This window comes from Rissa tridactyla, chromosome 1 (genome assembly GCF_028500815.1).
Source record: "Rissa tridactyla isolate bRisTri1 chromosome 1, bRisTri1.patW.cur.20221130, whole genome shotgun sequence".
Classification (NCBI taxonomy): Eukaryota; Metazoa; Chordata; class Aves; order Charadriiformes; family Laridae; genus Rissa; species Rissa tridactyla.
In genome coordinates, this window is record NC_071466.1 from 143405917 (window position 1) to 143417899 (window position 11983).

Consider the following 11983-nt stretch of genomic DNA (forward strand, 5'->3'; position numbering starts at 1 on the left):
TCAAAATCCCCTTACTGTAGGGACTACATGAGCTCAGGGAATCTCCTTGTGGAAGGTTAATACTGAGCAAATTCAGGCATGGAATAAATGAGTGAGGAAACTTTCTTCTCACAGCTGAATATAAAATTCTCTGGTATGTGTAACTGTGCTATGGGAACGTGAACCTGAACCTGACTGTTAAGCACTGAAGCTCTGCATTGGTGGGTGGAGATATGTCTTTGTAGGACAGGCCAGTGCAGTAAAATGCAGTATGGTTTTCTGTGGTCTCTTTCATGGGAAGTGATCCCAGTATGATGGTCACAGTGGTGTATTAAGTCCTTTTATTGCCTCCTGAATGTAGTTCTCTGGGTTCAGTGTAAAAGTTAGGAATAAAAATACAGGTTGTTTAAGAAAAAAAAAAAAAAAGCTTCAGAAGGAGCTCGATCAGAGTGAACTTCGTTATTAATATATCATTTAAAGAGTTGTCTCCTGCTCCTAACTAAAAATAAACATGCTGCTCCTGAGATCGTCCACTGCTGTTGGGGCTACTTCCCACAGGAATTTGCCACACTTGCAGTCCAGATAAATGGGAAAAACAAGACACCATGCTGCATTACTTGCTCAGTATGTTTAGTTTATAGGTACCAACAAAGTCTGAAGACCAGTGAAGAGCAAACAACAGAGTTTAGACATTGATGGTGGGGGAGTGAAGATGGAGGTTCCCAGGGAGAGGTAGAAAGATAGGTATGAATAGGGAGATGGTTATTGCAGAATTTTTATTGACTTTGGGGACAGCCTCTGCTCTGGTAGTGGAATTCATAGTAAAAGTAGGAGCTGAAACAGAGAGGGAGGAAAGGACTGAGCCTTTGAAAGAGTTTGGGTGTTGAATGTCATCACTGTATTATATAAGTTGTATACCAAGACAAAGCTCAGAAAAAAGGGGAGAAGTACCCATAGGAGAGATAGAGGCTAAAGTCTACAACTTCATAAACAAGTTTCCTGAAAAGAGATTTTAAGGTTGAAAGCAAGCATGATAAGTAATCAAGAAAGATGTGACATTAATGATTGCCAAAAGTCAAGGAAGATAGTAAGAGATGAAGAGAACCCAGACCAGAGAAGGAGAGGTCGCGTACTGCGTTTCCTCTCACCTTGAAAAAGCTAGGCTGGGAAATGGGGAAGACAGCAGAATTTTCTCACCAAGGCTTTGGTAAGAAAAGATGGTTTGTGGTGAAGGGAAAGTCCAATAAAGATAGCATTAAAACAAATGTTAAGGATTATATCAGTAAGAGTTGAGTATCTGTGCATTTTGATGAGAAGATGGTATTAGCCATCAGGAAGAGAAAAGTGTGGTTTTTGATGCATGCAGCCTTGTTTCTGGAAAAGGTGATGCCCAGGAAGGCATTTAGTGTAGCTGGGAGGAGGGAGCAGTGGAATAAGAGATGGAAAGCAAGGCTGTGCAGGGAGGTACGGATTGGGGCAGATCCCAGTGGCAGTTAGTCCCATGTTGTACATGCACACGTGAACATAGCACGCACTGCTTTTGCCTCGAGTGTCATTCTGGTAAGACTTGCTCGGCGGTTAGTTTTGCTTTGTATGCATAGAGAAGCATTGACATTTGGTGGGCAGCTGAGGTGTCCCTAAATTCCCTCCTTTGTCTATATTTATTTGTCATGCTGTCTGATGCACACAGTTCATTATGTTTATGTTGATTCTAATGAACAGTTAACTAAATGCTTAGCAAGTTCAGGAGACAGCCATGTCCCAGGAGCTAACATTAAATGACACAAAGAGATTGAAATGATAAGTGAGATGGCTTCCTCGACCTTGCTTTGATTAACCTTCCACTAGATGCAGCTGGGTAGCTGCTTCTGTAGTTCTCTTACCTTTGCTGCACTTCACAGGTAGGTGCATATGTTTGCTTTGGGTACAGAAAAGATAGCGCTACCAAGAAGCAGATATTTTCATGCAGTTTCCCATTGGAAGGATTTTGCAGAAATCATCGAGTTCTTTGCTCTCGCTCATCACAGAAGAGAGGCTTTTGGTTCTTCTACTTTCTTTGGCAACAGGTGTGCGTGGAATTATAAGGCTTAAAGACGTGCTTTATCTGCCTCTTGTACAAGCAGTAATATACCATTACTAGCAGAAAGCCAACACGAAGCTTTGATGTAAGACTGGGAAATGCTGTGGGGAATTTCCTCGATTTTTTCACCCTTCCTTAGAGGTAGACACTTCTCTCCTGTTATACCTAAAGGAGCACAGGTGTAGAATTGAGAATCAAAAAGCCTCTTTATTCACTTCTCTTAGCAACACCTTCCTGGATGACTAAATGCAAAATTTTGCAATTTAGTGTAAGACGGAGCAGGAGCTAAATTTATGCCCTTTGAAATTTATCTGAGTGAGAAGTAAAGAACATAAGAGAGTATCTCTTTACTCCTTTTTTCATGCCATGCTTCCAAGGGGAAGGCTATGGGGAGGATAAAGAGCTTTTGGGTGCCGCGCTGCAGTTGGTATGTTGGCCAGAGCTTCATGAAACCCAATGCGCAATTTCGACAGAGAAGGCACAACTGTTGGCAGGTTCTGGTGACCATGTCAGGCCTCAGTGGGAGTTATTCTAAGAACACAACATATGATCAGATTACTGAGAGACACTTTACATGGTTCTAAAAAATGAACCATCTGATGGTTTATGACAGCTCTGCCTGTTTTCAGCCAAGTGAGGAGTGCTAGTCTTTGCTGACCCTGCAGCCAGGGTCATGAAACAAAGAAAGCGCTTTCCAGAGGCTGCAAACCTGCAGGCCTCCAGCAACATAATACCTGCTTACGTCTACCTTTTGATAAGAAAAACAAAAGACATTTAGCACTTGCTTCTCTTGCCGTTTTGATTCATGGTAATTTAATACTTTCTTGTGGCAGAGTTTACTGGGTTTGTCAATTTGCATAGTTCTATATTTAGTAATCCCTGTGCTGCTGATGTCTTTGTAGAGTGGTCTGGGGTTTTTTTGCTACCAGTATGTTTATTAGCTGCCACCTTTCTGTTTTTTCCCAGCTCTGTGGGAACACAATTCTGGAAGAGGAAAGCAGAGGTACTGAGTGGCAAATGGGAAGCGAATTCTAAAACTGGAAATTCTGAGGATCCGCGTTTGAATGCTCTCTGCAGAGAATTTCTATACCAGCTTCTAATATGTGCAATTTGTACAACAGTTTCCCCTCCCTCTAGGCTTCTCCAGTGAAGTGCATGGCCTGAGACAGCTTTGCAATTTTTGCTGATGTTGTCAAAGACAAACAGTTAAAGACACACTTAGGGAAACACCTCCCACTTTCCCAGGCTTGACTCCAGTTTATTGCCTCTCTTCCCCACTTCCTAGTCTCAGCTTCCCTTGTTTTATTCTCTGTAACACTCCATCCCTCCTAATTCCTTCGATGAGGTGCTGGGTGGTGCAGGAGGTTGGGGTCACTGTGTAAAGGTTTCTTTCTGCCAGTCCTTGTTTTTTAGGTTTTTTTTTTCCTCTGGTGCTTCTTGCTGCTTCTCTGCTCCTACATGGGTTCTCGACGGGCTGCAGTCCTTTCAGGGTTGTCCCTGCTCTGGCATGGGTCCTCCATGGGCTGCAGTTACCTCAAAGTGTATTCCTCCTGCCATGGAGCACCTCTTTCCAAGGGTACTTTTCCAGCTGTGTCCCCAACAACGTCCCCTACCATGTGTCTTCTTTTCTCCTCCCTTTCCTCCAAATGTGTCTTTTTATATATCTTGCATTTCTCCTTCTGTGCATCCTCACATGTCTCCTTTTTGTAGTTCCTTTCGTGTGTTTCCTTATGTGTCTCCTGCCCCTTTCCAAAATATGTTTGAGCAAAGGTAGCTTGTGCTCCTCTGACTGGTTGAAGTTTTGATGGATTGTTGTTTTCATCCATTTTGGAGATGGCTGGCATTGACTGTGACTATTATGGGGCTGTTCATGGCATCCTTTCACACAGATTAGCACTGCAGCCTTCTACTGCTGAAGTAGAGTAGTGCTCTGTCAGACTGCTCACTCTTGGCTTTCATGGAAACACAACAAAGCTAAATGTGCTCCATAACATTTATTATATCTGGTTGAGAATCCATTGAAATTAGTTTTGCAAGGATGACCCATATTTGAGCCATTGTCTGGGGAGTTTCCATGTGTTCAAATTGTCAGTATAGCCCAATGCGCGCCCTTTAAAAGTTTGCCTGAAATTCTCCACATCCGTTTCTTCTCACGGCTAGTTTTTCCTCTCTTCCATTAACCCATTCCCCTTGCTCCTCAAAGGGTCATCTTGGTACATATAAATTTTCCTTCTTGTTTCTTTATAGATAATGGGGTTTGAGCACCTTGTTTTGTTCTGCACGTTTTCCACTTCTGATGTGTGTCAAACTGTCTTTCTGAAATTTCGTATACGCCAGCGTCTTGTGTGAGAAGAATCACTTCTGTTGTTTCTTACCTTTTAACTTGGATCCATGTCCAACAGATGGAGGCTTTGAAAAGCCATAAATATTATTCTTGGCACTAGGAAAAGGTGGTGTGGGTATGTGTTGCTAGTAATTGGTCTGGACTTTGTAAAAATGGTTACACTGGTTGGAAAAGCAGCCAGATGGAAGGTAGCGTAACAGCATCTGCTCCCATCAGGCGCTTCTGGGCATGTGACCATGCTAATGCTGAAACTGTGGGAACTGAAGAGGTCAGTGGTTACACGCTGGTCGTTGGGTTTCTGGCACAAGGAATAGTTCCTAATTTGTATATAGAGGAGCTGGAGCTGTTTTCTTTTTTCAGCTTCAGATGTGAATTTCTCCAGGGGGAATAAGGAGAGCTTCTCTAATGGCACCATTAGGAAAAGATTAAGATTTGTAAATGTAAAATGCCTTCCCATCCCTATGTGTGCTTTGGTTACATTTCGTGAACATGGCTTAAATTCAGTCATGGGCATTTACATTCTTCTGTTTCAGAAACAGATGGAATTAGGAGCTTTCCCCTTTCCAAAAGAGTTGGGTAGTCAATCTCTAGCATAGAGTCCTTCCTTGCATTCATTTTGTTCAGGGTTGAGTTGAATGAGTGTAAAATAAAAACAGATGACAAGTTTTTCATGGAATATTAAACTACTGGAATAAATATTGCATCTATTTTCACTGCTTGCTTATTTGATGTCTGTGATGTCCTAATGTACAAGTTCTCCATTCAGCCTATAAACTTTCCATAGAAAATACTGTTTTTTTCTTATTTTGTTATAAGTAAACTTCACAAAAGCTGTGGCGCTGCTTTCCGGTTTATTCCTGCTCATTCCTCAAACACTTGCAGCCATATAAGATGTCCCACAGCCTTGCGCTTCCCACTCACAACTTTGTATTGAGGTACTGTATCGCTACTAGTGTGGTCACCACAAATGCGTTATTTTGCAGAGCCTGCTCTTTCTGTCATGTTTTCTGCCTTGAATCAGCCTAGAGTTCAGATGTGTAGCGGCCGCTTTTCTGCTTCTGTTCTTTATTCCTCCGTCTCCAGGAAGAGAATAAAAATCTGTGTGTGCGTGTGTGTGTGTCTGCTTAGATTTGATACATGGGAGCTAGTGTATGGAACCTGCGTAGTCTGGCTCATGTCTTGGTGTCCACTCTCAAACAGTACTGTGACGCTAGCTGTGAATCGGGTCTAAGCTTGCTTCTCCTGTTCACTGCGGAAGTTGTCCCCTCTGAGGGGCCCTCCCTCGGCGGTAGCTGGGGGGGGTGGGGTAGGGGGGCAGGCCCCCTCCCTGGGGGGGTCTAATCTCACTGCGTCATCTCTTAAAATCAAGGGGTAAAACATAACTGTCTTCAGCCTGCAAAGTACGCTTGTTCTATAATTGGACAAGGATTCCTTCACCTCTTCCAGCCAGTGCCTCACCTTCCTGTTTTTGGGAACTCCCCAAACCTTCCACAAAGCTAAGCCTCCTTCTCTGTAACTCTTCTGAAGAATGTTCCTTTTTTGGGATGCCTGCAAGAGCCTGAAAGCACTTTTAATTCACTGTTTCATGTCACACTGATAAATTCTGTGTAACTATTTCCATGTACTTCCCCATTGTTATTTATTTTCTTGTATTTGGAGTCACAGAATGACAGACTCATTTCAGTTGTAAGGGATCTCCTCAGATTGTCTAGTTTGGCCTATTGCTCAAGCAGGGTCAGCCACAGTAGGTTGCCCAGGATTGTGTTCAGTCAAGTTTTGAGTATCTCTGAGGATGGGGACTCTGCAACCTTTCTGGCCAGCCTGTGCCAGTGTTTGATCACCCTTACAGTAAAAAAGTTTTGTGGTTTTTTTATTTCTTTTTTTCAGATGGAGTTTCAAGTGTTATAGTTTGTGCCTGTTGTTTCTTATCCTCTCTGGACACTATTGAGAGGAGGCTGGCTCCCTCTTCTTCGTTGCCTCCCATCAGGGTATTTATATGTATTGATAAAACTCCCCCCGAATCTTCTCCAGGCTGAACAGGCACAGCTCTCTCAGCCTCTCCTCATATGAAAGATTCTCCAGTCCCTTAATCATTTTTGTGGACTTTTTTCTGGACTTACTCCAGTATGTCTACATCTTTCTTGTGACAAGGAGCCCAGAACTGGACGCGGTACTCCAGATGTTGCCTCAGCAGTGCTGAGTAGAGATGAAGGATCACCTCCCTTGACCTGTTGGCAGCAACGCTTGTGATGCAACCTGGGATGCTGTTGGCCTTCTTTGTCACGAGGGTGCATTGCTGACTCATTATGGGCTTGTTGTCAACCAGGACCCCCCAAGTCCTTTTCCGCCAAGCTGCTTTCCAGATGGTCAGCCCACTGCATACACTGGTGCTTGATGTTATTTTTCCCCGGGTGCAGGACTTTGCATTTTCCTTTGCTGAACTTCATGAGATTTCTGTTGGCCCATTTCTACAGTCGCAGTCCTTCTGAATGGCAGCATAGCCATCTGGTGTATCAGCCTCTTCACAGTTTCGTATCGTGTGTGAACTTGATGATGGTGCACTATGTTCAGGTCATTTATGAAGGTGTTGAACAGTATTCGCCCCAATACATCACTAGAGACTTGCCTCTACCTGGACTTTTTACTGCTAATCAAAGTCCTCTGGGCCTGTCCATTCAGCCTCCTCGTCTGCTTATCTAACCCATACTTTCTCAGTTTGCCTATGAGGATGTTGTAGGAGACGGTGTCAAAAGCCTTACTAGAGTCACAGTATGTACAGCTCTGTACTCATCCACCAAGATAGTCGCCTCATTGTAGAAACTCAGGCTGGTTAAGTATGGTTTCCTATTTGTAAATCCATGTGGACTACTTGCAGTCACCTTTTCGCCCTTCATGGTTTCCAGGATTACATGCTCCATCACCTCCCGGGGACTGAGGTGAAGCTGACTGGCCTGTTGTTTCTTGGATCTTTCTTCTTGCCTTTCTGAATGTTTTAGGGAGAGTGGCTTTCCTTTTTCTTCTTTGTTTGTACTTGATCCATGTTTACAGCTTCTATACACTACAGTGATGCAATTATTAAGCAAAGCATATGATTCTCATTTTTATTGGTAATTTTAAGCTATACAGATGCAAACTGGGAAACAGAATTTGCAACCCAAAGTTCTGCGGCTGAAACTCAGATCTCTACCATGTGAACTAACGAGTACCTTTCTAAGAGATAAAATAGTGTGACAGAGCACCACCCTACTGCTGATCTCTATAGATAGATAATTACATTGTGCATCTTTTCCCTGGGGTCACAGCTTTCTAAACTTGTATTTGCGTTATTTCTCTGTTCCAGGACGAAATGAGCTGATTGCCCGCTATATTAAGCTGAGAACAGGGAAAACACGCACAAGGAAACAGGTACGTATAAAGTTTTCCCTGTAAACATTTGCTTCTCTGAACCACTAGACATGATGAGGGCTTACGAGAACAAATGCCTTGCTGTTTCTGCCTTTGCTGGAAAGAGGTTGTTGTGCTGAGTTGGTTAATGGTGGGAAAAGGCAGCTCAGGCATTTTACAGTAGGCCTGTAATGCTCATGTTTCCCTGCTACATCATGACACACAAATTTTTCTACTGTTAAAGAGTGTGAGATTTTATTTGTTTGGTCTACTAATGAATGTTTCAGTGAACGTCAGTGGTCCTCTATATGAAGATTCTTTGTTCAGGCCAGACAGATGCACAGCAACCATGAATTTGAAAATACCTGTCACACAGGATGAAATTCTTTGTAATTTGGGAATGACAGTCCAGGCTATGCTGGACAAAGCACTGAGCAACCTAGACCTGCTTTGGGTAGGGAGTTGGTGGATGACATCCAGAAGTTCCTTCCAACCTAAATCATTCTATGATACGTTTTGGCCCACATTAAATATGGGGAAGTTCTGAGGATCATTATATAGCAACCAAAGATATGGAACATGGGTTTTCCTTCTCCCAAGAGGAGGCCAAGATGAGGAGCAAAGAGATCAGAAACTCTCAATCCCTAGATTTAAGGATGGGCTCTTTAGTTTTAGAGGAAGTGTCTGGCTTGATAAAGCCATTTGAATTGGAAAAGGCCTTAATGGCCCATCTTTGCTGGTCCCCCACCTCATTTCATGACACTTATGTTTATGTTATGTTACGTCATTGCTACCTCAGCCTGCCCTCCCCTCAACTCTGAATAACTCCCTCTTGCACACGGTGCCTAAAGTATGTTTACTTCTGCAAGTAGCTACCAAGTACTCCTCTGGAATGAAGATTGATTTTGTCTTTCAATGCAGGTATCTAGTCACATCCAGGTCCTGGCAAGGCGGAAAGCTAGAGAGATCCAAGCCAAGCTCAAGGTATGATGGGTATCCTTTAGCATATCACACAAGCCCCCTGAGTCAGCCATTCCCTCATCCGTTCCCTCTTTGAATAGCTTTAAAAAAGGGTGAGATTAGCCTCTGAACTGTAGTAAGACAGGGAGGAAAAGGTACTTCCCAGGAAGTGTTGTGCAAACACTTGTATTGTTGTAGCTCTGTGACTCACGTTCTCAGCTGTGACGTCTCAGCTTCTTCCTGAGAAGGAGTGGTTTATGCTTACAAATACTGACAAGTAATCAGTCCCTGGTGTCACGCTGGCCTTGGGAAAGGGTGGCCTTATAGTTACTGCAGTGCTAGTTCCACCTCTACTAGTGGTAATGATATGGAATTGTCTGTGAGAAAGTGTTCTGAGTTGGCATAACCACTGAGAGGAAGCAATAAAGCCAGCTGGCATTTTCTCAGGTAAAACGGTGAATAGACTTTGACCCTTGATTAATTCAGACCTAATTTGAAGAGGGTTGACGAGAATGAAAATAGTTGACTACTTGCTTGAGCAAATCTGTGTTTTCCTTTCTGTAGGAAGAGCTCTGAGATCACACTAATGAACTGATACCTCTTGACATTTACTTCCACTCAGATTTGAAGCAGGGAGATGGGTTTTATGCTCAGACTGAATTGCCAGAAATGTCAAGAAGGTTAAGTTTGTGGGTGACAATTGCACAAGAGGGTGTCCCCTGTTAGAATGTGAGCCATCCAGAAAGGGCTTGCCGAGCAGGATATGAGGTCTGGTCCTTGTTACATGTCATCAAGACAGCCAGAGAAGGAAGGTCCATGCTGACCTTCCTGATTTGGTATGGCAGTAAGTGATCTGGAGGGAAGTGTGTTTGCTTCCCTCATCTTCCATGCTTCAGGTGATGATGAGGATCTTGACAGCCCAGTCCAGCCCTGACTATTGAGTGGCTGGCTGTTAGTGCTTCCTCTTGGCTGTCTGGGCAACTCCTCACTGAGCACCGGGAGAAGTGGACTGTCTGCGAGTGAACCGTTGGCACTCAGTCTTGACCAGTGCTGAAGTGCGTGCATCCCTGTTGCAAGCAGTGATTACCTCTAAGTCATGACTGCACCCCCCACATCCCATCCTCAGGTCCATTTTTGGAAAACGGTGTTGTATCTGTCATTAGCCTGTTGTGTTTCCAGCTGCTCTGATAAAGAGAAGGAGCTACAAATTACAACTCTCTAATTTGGTGCTTCTAGGTAGGGCTGCCTAAGCTCGAAACCTGTGGTGCTGTTAAGCGGTCAATTCAGGTGGAAGCCTGCTTGAGAGGCAAGTTAGAGCGAGTAGGAAACAACAACTGCCCGGGGTGTTAAAAGATTTACTGCTGCTTATATCTGTAACCTTGATTCCGTTCCTTGTGTGTCACAGCTCTGGGATTTGGCATGATTGAAAAGCCGGTCAGCCGAGCCTGCTTCCACTTAGCACACAGGAGCTGGCCATTTTTGTTCTCAGGGAGTGAAGGTGTCTCGGGGAGCTCCATGGAGCCATTGGTTGTTCTCCTTTTACACCACCCAGGCCATGCTGTGAGCTCTGCCCAGCTGCCTGCAGTGAACCATTCCCCAGAACCAGACTGTTCCTTTCTGCCTGCAGAGGCAAGTCCGTAGCACTGATTCAACTCATTTACTTCTTTGCTTTTGCTAGTCATTTTCATAGAGCAAGGAAATGAAATCACAAAAGCTGCTGCCCTTCTTCCAAGTTCCTGCTGATAGCTGTGTGTTCTTCCGTCACTGTTAATCTTCCATAGCAAGTATACGTTTTCATATGTATATCCTAGAAATCGGAGCAGCGGCACACTGACTTTTCAGAGCAATTACTATAATACTGTTGTCTCCACACAAATTGGGGTGTCTTCTCTAAGTGTGCACTGTGCCTATAACAGATAGAGCTGGAAATTAGGGTAAAGCCTGGAGAAAAATCTGTTCCCAGAAGTCAATAGTTTTCCATGCCCTGGGTGGCTAATAAATATCACCTGTGCTAAGGAAAAAGAGGGAAGTTGTGGTGGTATTATTATTATGCGTTTTGAAAATAATGAAAGAAAGTACAAACACTGCAAAAGTTTCGTAAAAGTTTTTGTTGCTTCATTTTCTCATTTATTTCTTTTTGCTGGAAATACGATACAAATGAATACAGAACTGTTAGCTGAAAGTGAAAGGAGATGTCTTTTACAAAAACATGCTTTTTCCAGCAGTCTCAGGCATGTAAACAAAACAGAAGAGCACAACAGGCGTTAATGGTTAAAATCTTTTCCCTTCTTAATTGGTGTTTTTTGTTTGTTTGTTTGGGTTTTTTTTTACTTTAATACTTCCACAAGTAAATGCTTTTTCCCAATAAACTCATGTATAAACTCAGGTAGACAAATACGATTTTTCAAGTGAGAAAGTAAGGGGAGGAAAAAAATCCTTTTCTGCAATGGCAACCGGGAAATGGTGTTTATCTGTGTCATGAAAAAACAGAAAAGAATCCTTACCCTTAACAAACGTTGTAGGTAATCCTTAAGGTATTCCCTAAAGCATAATTTAAACTGGATTCTGAAAAACTTTCCCATAGCTTTGGAGAATCTTAGGAATTTTCTCAGCAATTAAAATGTTTCCCTTCCATTCACTTGACTTGTACTAACAGGAGTCTCAGATACTGTAAAAAAGAAGATATGCAAGTTTTGCCCATTCCTACTGATCATTCCACTCGGACGTTATCATTTATTCTTGAGCTTTTGTTATGACGCCTCCGCCAAATGTTTCTGTGTTAGACACATCAGAATCCCTGGACTTTGAACTTTAAAAAACCTTAGAGAAAGTGGAGGAGTTCGAGTGAGGGGAAACCCAAGGGTGAGAACTTACTGCAGGTCAATGAATGCAATCGGGAAGTGAGAATTCCTGAGGAAGACTGCGAAAGCTTACCTCTTTCAGCAGTTTCTCCAAGCCATGAATTCATATGTGGCATTGCTACTATAATTATAATGTAACAGATAAAGGTGGAGTGTTTGAAGGATGAAGATTAATCGGAGTGAACGTAGGAAGAAAGGCAGCATGTGGGGAAGTGCTTCTGTATATCTGTTTATTCCTCGGAAGAAGAAATGAAGAATGCTATTTGTTTTAAATATGCATCAGACCTCCTAGTCGTTGCCTGTAAAAAGGTGTGCAATTCCACAGCTCTGTTAAACTACAAAAGGGAATGTCCTTGCGTATGTGCCCTGGGAGCT

General features: G+C 43.1%; 1 protein-coding gene across 16 annotated transcripts in view; it reads left to right on the top strand.

The window, feature by feature from the left end:
• TEAD4 (TEA domain transcription factor 4) overlaps window positions 1-11983 on the top strand; it is a 60092-nt gene that overhangs the window by 26140 nt on the left and 21969 nt on the right. For all 16 annotated transcript variants that reach the window (XM_054209495.1, XM_054209486.1, XM_054209588.1 and 13 more), the window contains 2 exons: window positions 7744-7808; window positions 8709-8771. In XM_054209495.1, coding sequence (XP_054065470.1) covers window positions 7744-7808; window positions 8709-8771 — 128 coding nt within the window. The remainder of the gene's footprint in view (window positions 1-7743; window positions 7809-8708; window positions 8772-11983) is intronic.